General features: G+C 47.7%; 1 protein-coding gene across 1 annotated transcript in view; it reads left to right on the top strand.

Annotated features, from left to right (window-relative positions):
* The window catches only part of FOXJ3 (forkhead box J3), a 99,331-nt gene extending 88,770 nt beyond the window's left edge, over window positions 1-10,561 (top strand). Inside the window, exons 11-12 of the mRNA XM_081085585.1 lie at window positions 4,947-5,054; window positions 7,631-10,561. Coding sequence (XP_080941711.1) covers window positions 4,947-5,054; window positions 7,631-7,746 — 224 coding nt within the window. The 3' untranslated portion in view covers window positions 7,747-10,561. The remainder of the gene's footprint in view (window positions 1-4,946; window positions 5,055-7,630) is intronic.
* Window positions 10,562-22,021: the final 11,460 nt, after the last annotated feature.

Raw genomic sequence — 22,021 nt, 5'->3', positions numbered from 1 at the left:
ATAGTATTTGTCTTTTTGTGACTGACTTATTCGTTTTTAGGGCTAGGTAATATTCCATTGTATGTATCTACCACATTTTGCTTATCTATTCATTTGTCATTGAACAGTTTGGGTTGCTCTCATGTGTTAGATATTGTGGATAATACATGGGTCTACGAATATCTCTTTAAGACGCTGCTTTCAGCCCAGCTGGCGTGGCTCAGTGGTTGAGTGTTGTTGACCTATGAACCAGGAGGTCACAGTTTGATTCCTGTCAGGGCACATGCCTGGGTTGTAGTCTTGGTCCCCAGTGTGGGGCATGCAGAAGGCAGCCAATCAATAATTCTCTCTCATCATTGATGTTTCTCTCTCTGCCTCCCTCTCTCTTCCTCTCTGAAATAAAAAAAATATGTATTAAAAAAAAAAAGAGACCCTGCTTTCATTTCTTTTGGATATATACCCAGAAGTAGATCATTGCTTGTTCCTGATCTTAGAGGAAAAGCTTTCAGTCTTTCACCATTGAATATGATATTCATTATGGGATTTTTATATGTAGCTTTTATAATGTTTAAGTAGTTTCCTTCAATTCCTACTTTATTCTTGAAAGGGTATTGACTTTTGTCAAATACTTTTGCTGCATCAATTGGGATGATCATGTGGTTTTTTCCCTTCTATTAATGTGGTGTATTATATTAATTTTCATATGTTGAATCTCCTTGCATTCCAGGAATAAATCTCTCTTAGTCATAGTATATAATCCTCTAATATGGTATTGAATTCATTTGCTAATATCCTAATATATGAAAACCGAGGGTCCGTAATGACCAAAGGCTTGACCGAACGGATGTCAGTCCTGCAGTCGAGAGGGCTGCAGATCAGGCCTGGAGAGAGGCAAGGTCTGATCCGCAGCCTCCGTGGCAGCTGTTGATCAGCCATTGCCTCTCTCTTTCTCTCCGGGCTTTACCAGCAACAGCGCCTCTGTTTCTCTCTGGGCCTCTGCGGGGGCTGCTGATCAGCCCTGCCTCTCTGATCAGGCCCAGAGATAGGCCTGGAGATGCTGACTGGCATAGAAACCAACCAATCAGAACCAAATCTGGGTGAAGTGCGAGGAGCCAATGGCTGCCTAGGAGGCGGAGCTTTTGACACTGGCATATAAACCAACCACCCAGAACCTAATCTGGGTGAACTGCAAAGGCAGAACCTAAGATGGGGGCTGAGGAGGGGTTTTAAGGGCAAAAGCTGTTTGGTGTAAGGTGTAAGAAAGCGGTTCAATTTCTTAAAGATCGGATTGGCAGTATAGTGCATGTGGGTGGCTATCAGTCCAGATATAGGGATTATGTAATTTTGTCTGCCAAGAGCATCTCCTTCTGCTGAAAAAGGCTCTCCCCCCCCCCATTTAAGCAATCCTATCCTATATAATCTATCTATACTAATAAAAGGGTAATATGCTAATTAAACCGGGTTGACTGGCCATCTTCTGGATGTCCAACTTCCTTCCAGACAAAGCCATGGTGGTGGGGGCCGAGGCAGAGAGGGCAGTTGGGGGCGAGATCAGGCCGGCAGGGGAGGGCAGTTGGGGGCAATGAGGCAGGCAGAGGCAGTTAGGGGCGATGATGCCGGCAGGGGAGAGCAGTTGGTAGGCGAGATCAGGCCAGCAGGGGAGGGCAGTTGGGGGCAACCAGGCTGGCAGGGGAGGACATTTGGGGGTGAGATCAGATCAGCAGGGGAAAGCAGTTGGGGGTGAGATCAGGCCAGCAGGGGGGGCAGTTAGGGGCAATCAGGCAGACAGGCAGAGGCAGTTAGGGGCAATCAGACAGACAGGCAGGTGAGCGGTTAGGAGCCAGCTGTCCCAGATTTCGAGAAGGATGTCTGTCCAGAGGGTCCCCGATTGGAGAGGGTACAGGCTGGGCTGAGGGAAATCCCCCGCCCCCGTGCACAAATTCTGTGCACCGGGCCACTAGTTTATTTATAATTTCCTGTACCTATCTATTGGGCACTATGAATAAAGAAGTGACTTTAAAATAGGCCTTAATCTCAAGGAGCTCCCAGCCTGATAGGTGAGACAGGTTTATTAAAAAAAAAAACAAAAAAAAAACTGTCGTAGTTGGTTTGGCTCAGTCGTAGTTGGTTTGGCATCAGCCTGTGGACTGAAGGGTTCCAGTTTCAATTCTGGTCAAGGGCACATGCCTGGGTTGCGGGCTTGATCCCCAGTAGGAGTTGTGTAGGAGGCAGTCAATCAGTGATTCACTCTCATCATTGATGTTTCTATCTCTCTTTCCCTCTCCCTTCCTCTCAGAAATCAATAAAGATATATTAATAATAAAATAAAAATAAATAAATAATAATAAAAACAGTATGATGAGGACTATACTTCTACCATAGGGCAGTGGGAATGACAGAGGGGCTTGCTTAACTGTCTTTGGCAGATAGAAAAGCTTTATAGAAGAAGGTATATTTAAGCTGGACTTCGCAGGATAAGTGGGATTTTATCAGACAGAGAAATCTGATCACTTAACTTCTCTGCTCAAAACCTTCCATTGGTATACATTTTCTTTTTCTTCAGTAAAAAACAAAGTCTTTACTATAGCTTGCATCGCCCTACAAAATCTGGTTCCCCATTACTCTCACCTCCCCACCCTCACTAGACTCCCTGCTGTTCTTTGAACATACTCTCAGGGCCTTTGTACTTGCTCTTTGATCTGTCTGGAGTGGTCTTGCCCCAGTAGACCCCTGAGTCATGTCCTCATGTTATTCACGTTTCTTCTCAAAGAGTACCTACTTAATTGATGTCTTCCCTGACCATCCTATTTAAATGACAGCTCCTGTTCATCAATCCATGTCCACTCTTCCCTGCTTTATTTTTCTCTGTAGCATACTATTTAATTTAACTTTGTTTGCCTCCCTCTCCACCTCCACCAAGAATAAGCTCCAAAAAGGCGGAGTTTGTTTTTTCATTTCTGTATCTTTAGTAGCTAAAGCAGGGCCTGGCACATAATATTTCTAGAATGACTGGTCATTCAACAGATGTCTGCTTTCAATAAATAAATATATTGTGTGATTAGATTTTTTTAAATTCTCATAACTACATTCTAAATGTTAAAGGATCTCAAATTTTTGGAAACTGCATTGGAAGTTAATTTCTTGCTTAGGAAGTTGTTCACACTGTAATGAGAACATGGGGAATATGAGGAGTAATGAAAATTTCTCTCTGAAAGTTAAAGTGTTAGGAATGTATTAATTTCAGCAAGTTAAGTCTATTTGTTTAATGTGGGTATCTATCTATTCCATAATCCTTGTTTATTGCCATAATTCCTCTCTTAATTCCCACCATCATTCCCATTTTAAGGTAAGAACTACTAAGCCAAAAAAGAAATGTAAAAATGAAATATAAAAATAGATTGATCTTAAAAATAAAAATCAGAATTTCTGTGTTGATTGTGATTTGAGCTCCTAAGGAAGAGTAAAAGAGAGGTGAGATTTTTCAGGACAGAGGCTAAGTCATTGGTAAATGAGTGACTGTATTATTCAGAGTGCTTTGGCCCCTTAGCCTTGCAGCCTGGTGCATCCTTTAGAAGGTGTACCAGCCATGCATGTGAAGACTGATCAGCCCCCCAACCCCCCATAAGAATTTACTAGAGCTGCAATATAGTATAACTTTCTCCTCTTTTTTATTCCTAAATCTTCAGCATGTTCAAATTGGTGAGAGAGCTCAGTTCTGACTCTAAACTTTACTATAAAAAAAGCATGTCATCTTAGGAGGGAATGGCTAGAAGTCAAGTCTTGTGTTCTGTTCCTGGTTCTGTCATTTTTCTCTGGGCTCATTTCCTCATCCACAAGAACAGAGATAGGACTGGATTATATTATCTCTGAGGCTACCACCTCAAGCTTGGTCAGTCTGACTTTCCAGGGGCAGGCAAATACTTGTGAGTGGCCAAATAGTGTGCCCTACCTTGAATACAAAAGGAAAATTTTTCTTTCCCTTTTAGTTTCCTCTGGGAAATGGTTGCTCTTTTCTAGTTGACCACAGCATTGCTAGAATACACATGTAATTTGTGTGAAACACTAGAATACAGTGGGGAAACTGCTTTTCCGGAATTCCAGATGCTCTGCACAATGTGAGCAGTGTATGGTTTTCTTCCCCAGGAGTTAATGGGGGAGGGCACATGACGTTGTTCCCCTCCCTTTCTATTTTGCATTAGGATGCAACATAATTGACATTTTAGAGCTATTATACTTGATAGTTCCTGTCAAAAACAATATAGTAAGAACCTTCTGAAATGCCACTTAAATGAGGTCTATGTTTCCCATCTCCACACACCTAAATAATACATTTTTAATCATGTTTGCCTGTTATAGCTCTTCTACTTTGTGCAAATCTTTCCTGTAACTTTGTGCCTCCAGTAACTTTGTTAAGCAGCGAGGGCACCCATAGGTCTGTTTTGAGGGTGAGAAAATCGGGGCAATATAGAGACAACTATTCATGGAAAGAGCCCGTGAGTCAGGAGAACTGGATTCTAGCCCAGCCTTGCCAGACTGATGTGTCTTTGGGCAAGTCAGCTTAGCCTTTCTGAGCCTCAGTTGCCTCATCCATAAAATGGAGATAATTCCTGTCTCCACTTACCCTCGTGTGGGCTTAGTGGGACGCTAAGATGAAGTGATGAAAATGCCTTTGTACTGTAATGAGGTATGTAACAACAATAATAAGTATAACTTGTCTACAAGCTACAGAGAATTAGATGTAGTGCCAGAATTAGTACCAGTGGACTCACACCCAGCCCTGGCATTGTGTTAAAAAAGCCAGCACCACCCTAGCAGGTTTAGCATCTGAAAGGAGTAAGTTTTTCTTCCCTTTTCTTCCTCACCTTACCAGCTTAATTTAGTTTTAGGTAGCAGTTCTATTAAAATTTTAATGCTTGATTTGTTTTACTTACGGTAATATTTTTTTTTCTTTTTTAAAATCTGATTAGGAAATTTGTACATAGACTCCAGGCAAAATCTCCCTCCTTCAGTGATGCCACCTCCTGGTTATCCTCATATCCCACAGGCACTCAGCACTCCAGGAACAACGATTACAGGTACTTTGGGATGCGGTGTATTGCAATTAGTACTCATAATTTAATATTGAAAAGCTTGAGCCTGTCCTAACAGTGAGTGAGGCTGCCTTTAGAGGGAATGAACTCTGTGCTAAAGTGGGCGGGGTGCACAAATCTGGAGAGCTACTTGGCTCCAGTGCTGGTGAAAGGATTTAGGTGTCGTTCGGTGTTTGGACCATATGACCTGAAGTCTCGTTTAGCCCATGATGCTATCTATGATTCTAGTATTGTCCTGTCTCTCTAAGAGGTTGGGGCATAAAGTGTGTCCTGGTGTCTTAACTCATTGCATACCGCATAGAATAATCTCTTAAGACATACGCCAGGGACCGCACGTTTTTGGGCAAACTGCACGTTATTTAAATCATCATAATGCACTTTAGGTGTTGTTTTTCAATAATTATAACATTTTTGTTTACAAAAACAATTAAACAAAGTTCCTAGTACTTTTTTAACGTATGGTACTGTGTAAAACATTTTCCTCTATGAAGAGGGACCAAACATAATTTACATAAGTATCTAGATTCGCTCCTTTTTCCATGGGCGTGAAAAACGAGAACACTCGTGAGCGGTCCCTAACAGATGGCGCGCGAAACACGAGAGAACTCCTGAGCGGTACGAAATGTGTTAAGTCTCTTTGAAGCTATTTGACTTTGATAGACTTCAAGTTTTAAGAACCTACTTTGATTACCTCCTATATATTCATTCTGAACTATATTCATTTGAAGTTCCTCCAGCTGTAGTTTCCAGGGAAGTACCTTACAGAGGACGTAAGTTTCGGAAGTTACTAGTCCATAAATTTTTTCCCCTAAGTTCCTGAATGTAGGATGTTATGTTTAGCAGGGCAGTAGAGGCACAATTTTAGAGGTAGAAAGGGTCTTAAGAATTATCTAGATGGAGAAATGGAAGCTCAGAAGGGGAAATACCTTGCCTAGAGCCACCAGTTTGGCAAATGGCCAAACCAAGACTCAAGCTTTGATGTCTGGATTCAGAGTTCATGATTTTTCTTATATGCCACACACCCCTTTACTTAGACTACTTGAGGAAAAGATAAATGGTAATGTGGAGGAGTGGGTTTCAAACCCCAAAAGGACTGTGTGCCAGGCAACAGTGAAGGAGGAATTGGGACTAAGTGACATGTGTTCCCTGTCCTCAGTGCTCACCAGTAACTTGTAGGTGGTAAGACAAGGTAGTTAAGACTCTGGAGCTAGATCCCCAGGGTTTGAGTCCCTGGTGCTTTGACACTTGATAGCTGCCTAACTCTCCTCTCTCAGCTTCCCTATCTGTAAAAGGGGGCTAATAACACTACCTAACTCCTAGCCTTGTTAAGAGAATTAAATGAGGATTGTATGTAAATCACTTACATTAGTACCTGGCAGATAGTAAGAAATTTATACATTAAAAATAAATAAATACAGGCATTTCTGCTCTCCTGTGATATACTGAAAACTTTAGCATTTTATGAAATTGTACATTAAAAGTTACAGGGCTTAAGAGAAAAATAAGATTAGCAGCAGATTTCTTGAAACTTTGTATTCAGAATACTAACAAAAACTATAATCGGTACAAATTCCACAACAGCCCTAGCTGATTTGTCTCAGTGGTTAGAGTGTTGGCCTGGGGACTGAGGGGTTCGATTCTGGTCAAAGGCACATACCAGGCTATGGGGTCGATTCCAGTAGAGGGTGTGCAGGAGGCAGCCAGTCAATGATTCTCTCTCATCATTGATGTTTCTCTCTCTCTCCCTCTCCCTTCTTCTCTGAAGTCAATAAAAAATATATTTTAAAAAATTCCACAACAGTTAAAGAACATGTTTAACTCCTAGTAAAAGAATAAATTCTACAAATAAATAAAAATTATTTTTAAAGAAAGAATCTGGTTTGGAAGGCGGTTTGTCAAAGCTGTGGAGATAAAGGCAGAATGCACCAAATTGGGGAGCACAGATAGTGCATGGCCACACGGATCCAAGAGGAGGGGCCTGGGGAGAATGGGCATGTGTATCCGCGGTGCCCTCCGGGCTCGCCGCACCCAGCCGTGTGCGTGCCGTGCCCTCTGTGTTCGCCTGCTGTTACTTGGTGGCACAAAAGTTAACTTGCTGAGGAAATACACGGACACAGTGTGACTTCGGTGGTGTGCTGACATTATTCTCCTATTTACCATTCCCAAGTGAGCCAGCTCCTCTTACTGAAACTTACCAGACCAGAACAGACCGTGAGGGAAGTGGCTGTGTCACTGAGCACTCACCATTCCTTTCATGCCTTCCTGCTGCAGCCCGGTGTGATGGGAAGAGTGTTGGTTTTGGAGTCAAGTGAACTGAGTTCAGATCCTGTTTCTTCTCCTCACTAGTTGTATGACTTTGGGTGACTTGCTCATTCTCCTAAACCCAGTCTCTTTTATCTATAAAATGGAATTATAAGAGACACCTCGTAGAAGGCTTCTGGGTGTTTTAGTGAGATAATGTGTCTGAGCACCTGGCATATGGGAAGTGCTCGGTAGGTTTTCGCTTACTTCTTCCTTTCTTCAGTACTGTGTCACTGCTGACCTTGCCTGCTTCCTTCCAGGCCACCACGGAGCTATGAACCAGCAGCACATGATGCCTTCCCAAGCCTTTCAGATGCGGCGCTCTCTGCCTCCAGATGACATCCAGGATGACTTTGATTGGGATTCAATTGTGTAGAGCTTGTTTCTGCAAGACCGCACCCCAGCGTCACCTTTTTGTGCAGTGAAGGGAAAGGTTTAAAAGAATCCAGTTGAGAAAACAAAGTTGCTAATCACTTTACCAATGTTATAAAAATTTCTTTTGAAGACAATCAAAAAGATTTTAGCTGGATAACTTTGCTTTTATCTGACCCAAACAAGTACTACATGTTTGTCTCCTGCCAGCTCTCCTGTGTAGCTCCTAACTGTTGTGTGATTTAAACAGCTTTTGCATATTTGTGTCAATTTGATGTTGACCACAAGTGCCAGACTGATTTTTCAGACAGAGCCTGTTTTGCTGCAAGCAGTTTATAGATACATATGTGTAAATATATGTACAAAATTTACTGAAAGGCTTCAATTTTTCTAATTGGATTATTAGATCTTGAAAAGAAAGTTACTGTGAGTTTTTATTCCTTGTTAGGCTATTTTCTGCAGGATGCTTTTAACTGATGTGGGCAACTGAAAGGAAATAAGTTTTTTTAAAGCCCAGTTCCCTTTATTTAATCTTTTCAGAAATGTGGGTATTGAGTTCTGCCCAGTAAGTAAAAAACCCAGAGTTTGATACTCTGACAGTCCAGAGGGGCACGTTGAGAACTGACCAAATTTGTTTTGATGCTTGGGGATTGTAGAGTTTATGTTGTACCTTGTCAGTGTCTGTTTTCCTAAGTCTGCATTATAATAGCTCTAAAATTTATTTGATTGATTAGAAGCTGGTCATTGCTTGGCTCTTTAAACAGATCGCTATCTCCACTTATTTATTATTCAAAAGTGTTATTTTAATATTTATTGCTACCTTCTGTGAATGCTCAGCTCTAATTGGATTTATTAAGGAGAAATGGGGTATCTGAAAGCACAGAAATATTTTTCTTGATAAGGGTTTACAGATAAGACAATCAGAGAGATTGTGTTATTCTTGTGACCATCACTCCTCATACCATGTGGGTATATTTCTCTGTCTTAGCATTCCTGCTGATTGAAACTTATTAGCTAAATAGGATTCTTTCTAGAATTTGAATCCATTCATTTGGGCAACAAACGGCAGGGCATTGTTTATAAAGCAAGTGTTCCCATTCACTCTTTCCATTTAGGAAACACTGACAGGAGGATGGAGAGACACTTATTGTTAGTGGCCTGCTGTGTCTGCTGTCCTGTGTTTCTGAGGTTGCATGGCATTTGGATACTGTCTTTGAAATGCAACCTGCCTCTTAGCGGTTTTTCTTAGTTGTTGTTTGTTTATTGTTTTGATTCATATATCACAATTACTTTGCATGGATTGTCTTAGTTTTCTAAAAGAAATGAGATTTTTAAAAATGAATAGGTTTTGATTGGTTCCTTAGACCAAAAAATGCAGAATTTCTTTCAGTTCTAATGGGAAAATGTGTTCCATCAAATCAAGGAGTAATAACTGCTCACTGGTTGCTTTTTAACATCTATAATCTCTGTCAGCCATGCTTAAATCACTTTAATTAGCTTAGTGATTCTGTGATGAGTAATCTCTACTTGAACTGAACATACATTTTTGTTTCTATATGTGTGTATGTGAGAGTATTTGAACAAAGTATGGGGTTTTGTGTGTGTGTGTGTATGTTTTTTTATGGAGTGTTGCCTTGAGTGAATCACTGGGAAGCCAGCCATGGTAAAGGCTGGTGAGGTTGGGGAGAAAGGAAGGCCTTTATGTTCCTGTTTTTTGGACCCTACTTGGCATGAAAAAGGAAGCTCAGTTCTAGCCCCTTGGATTAGTGGAAATCAGAGGATTCTGGCAAGGCAGCCAACAGGCCCCTCTTAGATAGATCTGAGGCAAGATGAGATAGCAGCCTGCAGAGTAAACGCTTGATAAAAGGGTGTGTGTGAGAGATTTTAAATAGTCTGTTCAAGTCACTGTTTTCTAGATACCAAAATGACTGTTTTGAAACTTCTAATTGCTTGGGGATCAAAATGCACTTTAAACAATTTGGGTATTGGAATGCAGTCTCTTATATTGAATGATTTGAGTAGAAACCACTAATGAAGATTTTTTTCAAATCGTGTGAAGCTAATTTCCTATTTGGCAGTCTGATTTGCAGTGATCAATATTTTTATAAGAATTTAAACTTACCAAGAATGGCACTGGAGGCAGAGCCTCCATCCAGACCCATCCCACTCTTGTGATTCAGTAACCTGGGAGCCCAGGACAGGCCTCAGCGAGCTCCAGGCCTTGCAGGGCTACCTGGTGAGGTGCAGAGCATCCCTCTAGTGGCCATTTCAGTTGGTAGTTATTAATTCAGAGTAAGTTCTGTCTTGGGCTTAAATTGACTGAAGACTTTTGGGGGAAAGAATAATAAATGCATATAATCAAATGGGAGTACTCTGTCCAGGAGAATAATCCGACTGGCATTTGTGGTAGTTCTTGAAATGTAAATGTATTCATGTGTGTACTTGTAAATATGTGTCTCTCAGATGTCCTTTGAAGTGGGAGGGAATCAATCGGGATTATTTCAAATGGAATAGAGTATTTTGATATTGTTCATTCAGAGGGTGATGTGTACATATCTATATTGTATATATGTGATGAAAATGCATTGGCTTTTTGTGCAAACACAATCTGCTCTCTGTACTGCTGTTGGACAGTCAGTGTTTTAATGTTTCTACAGTTTTGCTATTGCACGATTTCATATTTTGCCCGTATGATGAACGGCACCCCATTCTTTGTAACTGTTTAGTGCTGTAAAGAAATATCCCAAGTGTCATTAGAATTGTTGCTGCCAGAATTGATATGCATGAATGGCACTTAAAATAAATATATAATGTTAACTCTATAACACTGACTCGTCTATGTAATTTGCTACAATTACGGGGATAAGGTTGGAGCTAGTCCAGATGCAGAAACCCCTCAGTCCATAATTGGTGTCTCGGAGACTCTGTCCCATGTATTGCTGCCTCAGAACAGTCATTGCTGCCATTTACTGAACATCTCACTTGCTCTGTGAACTTGAGGAAGTTATTTAATTTCTCTGACCTTCACTGTCTTCATATTCCTCATTTACAGTGCCTATAAAAGAGAATAATGCCTCCTAGAGTTGTAGTGAAATTAATTTAACACATTTAAATATTTGGAGCAGCACCTGGGACATAAAAAAGTACTAGTATGTGCCAGGTGCTGTGCTAAGTAGATACTGTTATCCTCACCCTATCGTGTGGGGGACACTCAGTGGTCTGGTGGCTTACCCAGATTCTTTGTTGGAAAGCGGCAGGGTTGAGGTTTGAATCCAGGTCATTTGACTCCATTGTCATTTTCTTTTACACCGTCCTGTTACATCCAAGGTCACTCCGCATCCCTAGTCTTCCCCTCGTCCTCAGTCTTGCCCCCAGCACAGCCTTTCCAGCGAGTTATTTCCAAAGGTTGAAAGTGGAGCACATACTACACCAGACCTTCCCATGAGAAATTCAGAGATGAGACCATTCTGTCTTTAGGGGATACAGACCCATTCAGGTAGCAAATGCCAACCCAAGGAAGATTACTCTGGAGGTATGCCCTGGCAAGGCAAGGCTTTGGTGATGAGGACTCAGGCCATGCAGGGCTGGGGCAGTGGTTTAGGAGAGCCTCAGTGTGGACACGGGCAATTTAAGTTGAATCTTCAAAGGGTTCCAGACAAAAGGGAGAAGGTGTTCCCACGAATCCCGCTGCTCTGAGCCAGGCATGGAAGCTAGATGAGCAGGGTGGGTGGGGGCAAGGGGTTGAAGCGGGAGAAGTGATGGATTGCTAGTAAACAACCATCACAGAAATCCCATGAGAAGTGGGATCCAAATCCCCTGATCAATGTGGAAATAGGCTAAGCAGTGGGGAGACTCACACGGTGGCAGTGGACTTGAAGCTGCTGTCTGTCTCACAGTGAGTGCTTCCCGCCAACCCATGATCCTGCCCAAGGCTGCGTGTTACTTCTAACGGAACCCAGACAATGCTGCCAGGAAAGTTATCTACTGCAATTTTACATACAGGGGCCTTTCCCCTGCTTCCCTCCAAAATGGAATTTTCCCAAAGCCAGGGAGAGTGCCTCCCTGCCCAGTGTGTGTCTCTTGCAGGAGGGAGCCCTGTGTTCTCCCATCGCAGGTGAATCGTGGTCATGAGCAGTGCGTCTGAAGGACTGTAAGGGCATAGGTAAATGTGGCCGCTGTGGACTGACCGATCATGAAGATGCATGTTTCATTCTCAAGGCTTTAGCATGTGACAGTGTGCGAAGGGCTGCTATATTTAGATGAATCCTTACCACTTTGATAAAGCAGCCCTGGAAAAACCATGTAAACCTCAGCATTTAGGTTGACTGCTATCTAAATGCCTTAGAATCACAAGACTATCTTGAAAGTTTCAAGCTAGAAAGGGCTCTGGAAACCATCTAATACAACCCCCACATTTTGCTGCTAAGAGTCTTGAGACCCAGAGAAGGAATGACTAGCTCAAAGTCAGACAGCCAATTAGGGGGACACTGAGGGAAGGGGAGGAGTGGAGACGTCATTTACCTGAAAAGCATTTAAAGTTCTTACACACAGTGTCGTACTTGATGTACACAAGAACCTGACACTGTAGTATACTGTTATTACCCAATTTTACAGAAGAGGAAACACTTCAGGGAGGCAAGTCTCAATGCAGCTGCGTCCTGAATGCATTCACTTAAAGCACACAACTTCAGTTACACACACTTGGCCAAACAGAGAGAGAATGGAAATCTTAAGTAATGTTTTAGTGAGTACCGGCCTGTGATGAACATGTTCCCCTCAGCGAATGTGAGAAGGGAGATTTGAACCTGAGACCCTAACAGGTACTGCTTGCATGTACCTTTCTGTTGAGCACCTCACCACTGAGTATGTGCAGTGAGCAAAGGTACACGTGCTCTGTGCACCACCCTTGCATGCAAGCCAGCTCCTTGAAAGACAGACTATAACCAAGAATTAGAAAAACTGGCCATGCCGGGCTTTGAAACATGGCAGGTTTATCCCCAACATGGTGCTTCCTAAAGAATTTTCAGGAGTGCTTTTTAACTTACCTCCCGGGTCTCTCCTTCCATGTGGCGTGTGACCAGTCAACATGCAAAGCGCAAACTTGATAAGTGGCTGCACCAGGGCCAGAATTCAGTTCAGCCCCAGATCAGGGCTGTTTCTGACTCCCAACTCAAGCAGCGCCCCTCAGCCATGCTGAGCCCAGGAGTACAGAAAAGGACAGCTCACTACCGTTTATTACTTGTTACTTAATTTACATATTCCAAGCCCTTCATGTGGATGATCACATTTACTCATCAAAACAACTGTGTAGTAGATACTATTATTATCAACCTCGTTTTGCAAATGAGGAGTCTGAGCTACAAAGAGATGAAGTCACTTGCCCAGGGTCACCCCGCTCGTAAGTGGTAGAAGTAACAGTAGCAGCAGTAGAACGGGGATTTCACACCCTGGCCTTCCAGCATCAGTGTCTACACTATTCTCCACGCTATGTTGGCAGTTCCTTGGCGCTATTACCTCAGCTACTGGGCCAAAGTAGGGCCTTAGACCAGCGATTTTCAACCTGTGCTGCAAGAATTTTTAAAGTATGCAATACCTGACTTAAGGGGCACTGACCTCTTTTCCTTTACATTGTCAAAAAAAAATGACAACAGCCAACACAGCAATAGCCATCTGGTGTGAGTGAATCAAAATTATACCTGTTTTTTGTCAGATCTTCAAAAAAATATATTTTTGGTGTGTTGCTGGGGTTCTTGTCCCAGCATCAAGAAGGGTTCAGGAATCTGGAGAAGGCGCTGTGCGTAGATGATATAGGAATCCAGAAACTAATAAAGAATCCGGAGACGAGATATAATTTTGAAAGGCACTGGCGATCAGAGGACCTTCAGCTAATGGAACTGAAGACTCCCTCCTTGTCCTGGACCCTTGCTTTTATTAACACAATGTGTCCTAAGGCAAGGTGGAGATAATACACTTCAAAGGGTAAGGTTTCAAAGGGTACAGAAGCATTGTCAGTTTGGGGAATAGCCTCCGGCTGTTCAGGTGTTTGGCCAGTAGGAGGCAATAACATGTAGATTAAGATGCCCTTTAACTGTCTGGCAACCACAATCAGTTTCCTATTCAGGTCTGGGGAAATGCCTTTAGCCATTCCCAACAGGTCACTACATGTGTGACTCAACCCTGTTGATTCCCCAAGTCTCATCAACCTTTTGATGAAACTCTTGAAATTATGACATGCTGGAATTGGTTCCCGGCAGTGAGTCACAGGACTTTAATAATTAGTTTATATGTGTTGTGAGATGAAAAAGGTTGAAAATCGCTGCCTTGACCAAAGCAATGAGACTGCAGTGAGCACTGGAGGCCACCAGAGGGCGAAGAGCTGCTGGGCCAGCTGTGTACCTTTCCTGTTTCCTTTATCCTTGGGGCCATGCTCCCTCTCTCTGCAGCAGGGGTTGGGTGGTAGGGACCGCAGTGGCCAGCCCTCAGAATCTTCTTACGGATCAGAGCTTGCTGGAGAGCTCCAAGGAGCCCCTCTGATCTCAGCAATAAACATATTGGTGGGGCCCGCTTCAGAGCTAAGTCTGAGCCTGCTGCCCAGCCCACTGCCCTGATGCCCACTGCCCCCCGACTGCAAGATTAGGGTGGGGAAGGTCACCCCACATCAACCCCAAATTCTGAGTCTCCGGAGGTGCTGCTGTTCTGGCACCAGTTGATTCTGGGACTGGCCTTGCTTACCCTTGCCCTCCCAGCCCTGCCTCAGCCTCGGACTCAGCCTCAGCCTCAGCCTCGGACTCAGCCTCAGCCTCAGCCTCAGCCTCGGACTCAGCCTCGGACTCAGCCTCAGCCTCAGCCTCGGACTCAGCCTCGGACTCAGCCTCAACCTCAGCCTCAGCCTCAGCCTCAGCCTCGGACTCAGCCTCGGCCTCGGACTCGGACTCGGACTCAGCCTCAGCCTCAGCCTCAGCCTCGGACTCAGCCTCAGCCTCGGACTCAGCCTCAGCCTCAGCCTCAGCCTCAGCCTCGGACTCAGCCTCAGCCTCAGCCTCGGACTCAGCCTCGGACTCAGCCTCGGACTCAGCCTCAGCCTCAGCCTCAGCCTCGGCCTCGGACTCAGCCTCAGCCTCAGCCTCAGCCTCGGACTCAGCCTCAGCCTCAGCCTCAGCCTCAGCCTTAGCCTCAGCCTCGGACTCAGCCTCAGCCTCGGACTCAGCCTCGGACTCGGCCTCGGCCTCGGCCTCGGCCTCAGCCTCGGACTCGGACTCGGACTCGGACTCGGACTCGGACTCGGACTCGGACTCGGACTCAGCCTCAGCCTCAGCGGGCCTTGGCGTCCCACACACGCACACTGACTCCTGCAGCCATCACCCACATTGTGACTGTTGCCGCTACTGGCCAGGCCCTCTGCACGGTCATTATCTCAGCACTCTTAACTGTCCTGTGAGACGGGTGTTATTATTTGCCCTTTACTGCTGGCCGTTACCATTCAAAGAGGTAAAGTCATTGGCCCAAGGTGACAGCCATTGAGAGGTTGCCAAGAGGGCAGGCACCCAGGTCTGCCTCCCGCCGACCTACTGAGGCATACCCCTTCTTCTACAACACTCCCCGGCTGCCCTTGACCTCCCTCAGGGCCAGTTACCACAGCCCATCCACCCCACCCTACCCCAGCACGGGCCTGAGCTGACGTCACTGTGGGTGAATGGCACCCCTCACAACGCCGCTCCCACGAGGCTGAAGAGACAACTTCCTCTTCCAGACAATGGCAATAAAGACACGTGAGGACACTTCCCACCCTGCCCTGCCTGAGTGACGCTCACAGGCGGAGGCCTCCTGGGAACAGCCCTCGGGTTCCGTGTGAGAGTGAGTGCATGCGCTGTGACTGGTGTGTCTTTGTAAGTCAGGGTCACTGCCCGTGGTTGTGTGACTGTCTGATTGTGTCCATGAGGCATGGTGTACATATGTGTGAGTCCTTGCATGTGTGTGCTTGTGCGATCATGTGTCTGTGTCTGGTATGTGGCTGTGTGCTTTCGTGTATCTGTGTGTTCATAAGCTACACACAGGAGACAAGTATGCTGCCCAAGGGAGCAAGATGACTCCTCACTTAAACCCAGGCTTCCTCCTCCCCTCTGCTCCTATTCGCCATTCCGACCTCCCAGGGGCCCAGGCTCCTGAGACACTTGCTGGGATAGAGCTGGGTTTCTAGGCGCGGTCAGGGTTAGGCCCTGCGAGTGAGAACCGTACAGATGCATGCTCCTTTTCCACCACATCCCTGCCTTGCTTCTGTCCCCGCCACTGTAGCCCTTTGAGCTGGATACTGATCTATCTACAACGGCTCCTAACCCCCAGGCAGCTCCTACTCTGTCCACCCAAACTCCTCGGCCAGGCCAGCAGCTGGTCCATTGTGAGCTGCCGGCCTGTGGGTGAGCATGTGCCCTGCAGGCCCCAAAGGCCAGAATAATACACGAGGCACTGAAAGAACACAGACTGCAGTCAGAAGAACCCAGCAGCGGTTCTCAACCTGTGGGTCGCGATCCCTTTGGCGGTCGAACGACCCTTTCACAGGGGTCGCCTAAGACCATCCTGCATATCAAATATTTACATTACGATTCATAACAGTGGCAACATTACAGTTATGAAGTAGCAACGAAAATAATTTTATGGTTGGGTCACAACATGAGGAACTGTATGTAAAGGGCCAGAAGGTTGAGAACCATTGACCTAGAATTTCATCTGGGCAAGACATTGCCCTCTGGAGCCTCTGCTTCCTCATTTGTAGGTGGGATGAGATGCCTTATGTCAAAGTGCTGATGAGAGCCTCCATGAGGGGGTCAGCGGTCAGCCAGACCGCAGCCAGGGCCCCGCACTGCTTAGGCCCCAAGGACTGGTCTTCCGGCTCTGTCCGCCTCCCTCCTTTTCTCCCACCTGCCACCTGCTGCCCTGTTGCTAAGACCAGCTGATTCTCTTGCACACCATCCTTCCAATCGCCCCCTCCCAGTGCACTGTCAGGGGCAGAGCACCCCCTCTCCCTGGGCAGCAGCCATACACACACAGTCACTCTCCACACCACGTGGGTGGTGCTCTTTCTAAATCACAGCCCTTCGCCCCATCTCCCTGCTCTGAAAGTCCCATGGCTTCCTGCTGCCCCTGGTTAGGGGCAAACACCTGAGCCTGGCATGCAAAGCTGCTCTCTGTCACTCACCACAGCACCTCTTGGCACACTCTCTTCTTCAGCCCGCCCAGCCTCCCTTCCTCTGTGCTTCCTGCGGCCAGGCCTTGGCCCTACAGGCCCGTCTCTGTGGATCCAAATCTTCCCATCATTTGAGGACCAGTTCAAACGCTACCCCCACCTCATCTATCAAACGTTCTTGAAACTGGCTGCAGAGGGACCCTCTCTTGGCTCCCAGCAAACTCCCCATGGAGCCCCATGGACTCTGCCCATGATCTACCCTCCTTCCTCTAGAGCCGTGGTTGGCAAACTGTGGCTCGAGAGCCGCATGCAGCTCTTTGGCCCCTTCAGTGTGGCTCTTCCACAAAATACCACATGCGGGCACGCATGTACAGTGCGATTGAAACTTCGTGGCCCATGCGCAGAAGTCAGTATTTTGTGGAAGAGCCACACTGAAGGGGTCAAAGAGCCGCATGTGGCTCAGGAGCCGCGATTTGCCAACCCCTGCTCTAGAGCAGTGGTTCTCAACCTTGGCTGCACATTAGAATCACGGGAATCTTTTTAAAATCCTGATTTCTGAAAAGATTCCCAGGTGATTCTAATGTGCAGCCAAGGTTGAGAACCACTGCTCTCTATGGGCTCTGGGGCGCGTGGCGGGAGCTCAGCTGTGTCTCTTTCCTTCCCTGCCAGCCTCCAGGTGTGGGAGGTTGTCTCTGGCCAATGCCCAGAGCAGGATGGGGTGGGGAGGTGGGGAGCAGATGGCAAATGGAGCTCCCCACAGCTTCGTCCCGGCCAGGCCACGTGAGATGACACTGCCGAGCAAACAACGGGACACACCCTCGGTCCACTCCCCAACTGTCCTGGGAGCGTCAGGGGAAAGAGCCCGCTCACCCCAGGGCCCCGGGAGGTGGGGGAGCCCTGCACCCCAGCCGGGCCCATGCCAGAGGCTTCCGATTCTAACTCAGCCGCTTGCTTTCTGCGTGACATTGGCACCCTACGCAGAGGCCGGGTTCCCTCCTGTGTCGTGGGCATCACTGACCAGTGCTACTCCTCTCCTCTTCCCCTTCCCTAACGCTGGGAGCTGGGCCCTGGAGACCGTGCCGGGGGTGTGGGCTGAGGGGAAGCTTTTCTGTGACGTTTGTGAGAAATCGCTTCTGTTCTGGATTCACAGCTTTGAGACCTCAGCTGCCACCAAGCGCCCCAGGCAATGAGTCTGAAAGTTGTGCCTCCCCCTCGGCGAAGGCAGTCCCATGCTGGTGTCCACGTTTACCCTCCTGCTGGCTGGGTGCCCTGTTCCCCCAACGCGACTGTGCAGGGCCCCTCCGTGTGCGCACTGGGGAAAACCATGGTTTCCTAGCCTTTCTCTGGGCCTCAGTGAGGAAGGTTTTCTGGACAATCTGAAGTCCACACTGAGTTGTTACTGCTCCATTTTTCAGATGCAGAAACTGAAGCGTGGAAAGGTCACACAGCTGTTCATTGATGAAGCTGGACTCGAACCCAGGGCTGCCTGGCTCCAAAAGAACTGCCCCCCTTCCCTGCACCCCCGGTCTCGGCTCTTCTTCCTGGCTCCCTCCTGGGAGTCCTGGTTGAGGATGAGCAGGGGCCTGATCATGAAGGGCCTGGAATCCAGGTTTCTCCTGAAGGTTCCGGCAGCAGGATGGGGAGGCAGGTGGCAGGGGTAGCACAGCCAGAAGGCTATGGAGGAGTAAGAGTTTGCCAGAAGAGGTGGCCTTGGATGTGGGAAGCCCAAATGACACAGACCCACCTGCTACCAATAGGGAATGAAGGTGGGTGGGGGAGTGCTGGGGACCAATGCCTCAGAATTCAGGTGTGTGTGGGGGGGGGGGGGGGAAGGGTTGGGAGAGAGGGGTGGTGGGAGGGGGAAGGGGAAAGGGGCAGGAAGCCTGGGGTACTGGAGGACCCCAAGTCTAGTGCCTAGCAGCTTCATTGCAGAGGAGGAGGGAGAGGGCCTGAATTCACACCTGGGCACAGGCCAGGCCGGGGTTTAGGGAGCAAGGGAAGGGGAGTTGTTCCCGTTTCCCTGGTGGAAGTCAGGGCTGGGGTTGGGTAGGGTGGGCCCCAAAGGGCTGAGGCCCAGGTGCTACTTCCTCTTTCCCACGGTGTGGATTCCCGTGGCACCCACTCCACCCCTGCCTTGCTCCAGGTCAGCCCTGGCCAGGCACTGGGGAAGAAGAGGCTTCAGACACCAAAGCCCCTGCTTGTATCCACAACCTGCCGCCTTAGGAGGGGCAAGACAGACAAATCAAGCCAGCCAGGAACAGGCTCCTTCAGCCCCGCCCTTCATGCAAAACCCAGTCCCAACTCTGCTCGAGCCCACACTTAGCCCCAGATCCAACCCTCACCATACACTCAACCCAACCACACTGCCCACTTCATCTGCACACAGCTCAGCCTCAACCGGACCACGGACCTAGCCTAAACCCAAAGCTCCATGTTCATTATTATCCCCACGGCAACCCAATCCTGACCACCTCCCTGATTCCAAACCTAACCCTGACACTTCGCCACCCCAACCTCCGCGTCATCCCAAACCTGACCCTAACCCACACCTGGACTTGAATCCTAACTTGAACTCCTATCACCCATTGCTACGACATCTTCCCTAACCTGTAACCTCAGGCTGATCTAACCCAGCTTTCACCTGCTCAACCCCACCCACCCCACCCCCAGCCCCAGCAGCACCCTCAGCTGCACTCCTGGTCTGTGCCTGGTGTTTACCTCCATCCCAATGGAAGTAAATGCTACCTGTAGGCGTATCTCTAGCCTCACCTTCAACCTAAATTCCATCCACAACCCTGATGGTCTCTACCTCTGGCTCCCCCAGGGCTCATTCCCACCAGCTCTCAGCTAGCACCAGCCACCACATGGGTGCACACACACACACACACACACACACACACACCAGAACGGGGAGGAAGGCCAGTTTAGCTCTGAGAGGGACCTAGGAAGGCAGTTAGAACAGGTGTTTCCTATCCCTTTGTAGTTCCCTTCTGGTCAGGATATGCCCCCTCCAATTCCTCCTTCAATATTGACTCTCCACACCCAGGGATTTCCGCCCCCCCCCCCCCAGCCCCCGCTCAGGGCCCCTTTCTGGCTTCTGGACAGGTTTGTTTGTAGATAAGAGCCATGGAGCTCCCAGGACCTCCCTTCCTCCCTGTCCTGGGGCCCTGCTCCCAATAGAACACAATGAACACACACTATACTAGTCTTCATGGGGGTCAGAGTCTACAGGGGCAGACACACATAGCCAGGTACTCTCACTCAGCAAGATCCCCTGTAGGGTAATGTACTTGGTCCTATGGGGACAGAGAGAGGTAGTTTGGCTGAGGATGCAATGGGGATTATTTGACCTGGGCCTTATAGTTTGAGTAGGAGTTCACCTGGGAACAAGAAAGGAAAAATCTTCCAGGCAGACGGAACAGCGTGTTCCACAGCAGGGAAGCATGCTCAGGAAAGGCCAGGCTGGAGAGGTTAGGCTGGGCTAGTTGGGGGAGGTGGAGCAGAATGGGAGGGCAACATGGGGGATGGTCAGCAGGTAGAAACAGCAGGATGGGGGAGGAGGTTGGGGAATCAGGGGGAAAGGGAATTGGGAGGGAGAGGGAAGGAGCTCATCCTATAGAATAAAGAGGTAATATGCAAATTGACCCTCACTCTGTCATGCCCTCACAAGATGGCTGCATCCACAGTGGAGGCGGGGGTTCCTGTAACAAGCTATCAGCAGGGACCTGAGCTGCACCCCCCCATGGGGCTTGACGGGGGCCCTGAGGCTGTGCCCCCCACCTGGTGGGGCTTGACAGGGGACCTGAGGCTGCGCCCCCTACCTGGTGGGGCTAGACGGGGTTGGGGCCAGCTGGGTCTGGATTTTGTCCAATGGGAGTGGGGCCAGCCGGGTCTGGGTCTCACGCAATTTCGAGGTGCATGTGGGTGGGTGGGGACTTGACTCTGGGTCCCATGGCGTGCCCCAGACTCTGACAGGAGGAAGATTTCCATATACATTTTACTAATTTTCTTTCATCTCAGACACTTCTATTATAGAGAAAGGGCAAATAGCAATATTAAAATATTTCCTTTAATTAATTCCCTTTTTAATGTGCACGAATTTCGTGCACTGGGCCACTAGTTTAAAGATAATCTGAGGCTGAAGGACAGGCAGGACAGTGGGATCAGCACAAATGAGGACAGGCTGTGGCTCAGATGGGCAGGTCACTAGAGAGGCCAATGGGGACCAGAAGTGGATGCTGCTATTGACAAAAATAACCCCATGAGGCAGGTATTATTATTAGTCCCCATAGAGGACACAAAGGGACCCTGAGGCTCAGAGAGGGGAACTGTTTTCCCAGGTTCACACACATTGAAGCTGGGCAGTAGGTAAGGCTTGATGCAGGCCTGTGGGCTGGCAGAGCTGAGTCCTTGCTCCAAGTCACAGTGGCCACGCCTAGTACCTGCCTTGCTCCGCAGCCTCATCTCTCAGCATGTGAAGCCCCCTCCAAACTCCCTGCCCCCCACCCCCCAGGCTGAATGACTCCATTTCCCTGAATATTCCAGGCCTAGTTCACCTCAGCTGTCATAAATGTAGCATCTTCTGTAAGAAATGCCTTTACCCCCCACCCCTTCTCTAAGAAAGTGTTCACCCATTCTCCAGAATTGGGCACTGGCATGCCCTTCTTTGGGAAACCTTCCTGAACTGCTCTACACCTGGACTGGGGGAGGTGCCCCCTCATTTCCCACCCGACCCCTCTCCTACTTCCCTGATCACCCAGCATTGCCACTGTCTGGGACCCCTCAAGGCCCGGGCTGGGTCTACAGACCCGGCCCAGCATAGGGCCCGGCCCAGAGCAGTTGCCAGTGAGTGTATGTGGTTGGTGAATGAATGCGGGACCCAGCTGGCTGTGGGTCAAAAATGAGTGCCCAGGAAGGGAACTGATCTCTTATCTGCCAGGGCTGTCTTGAGCCTTAGTTGATTAGGCCTTATTTTACAGGTGAGCAGATGAGACTGCCAAAAGTTCCTGGGTTACTCAGTAACCCTGCCTTCTTTAAAAGCCCCACTGTTTCCCTTTGACATCCAGAACCAGCCACTCCTCTCTCGGCCACTGCAGCC

Source organism: Myotis nattereri, assembly GCF_964212035.1.
Source record: "Myotis nattereri genome assembly, chromosome: 3".
Taxonomy (NCBI): Eukaryota; Metazoa; Chordata; class Mammalia; order Chiroptera; family Vespertilionidae; genus Myotis; species Myotis nattereri.
Note: the sequence above shows the minus strand (reverse complement) of the source record. Positions and strands in the feature narration are given on the sequence as shown.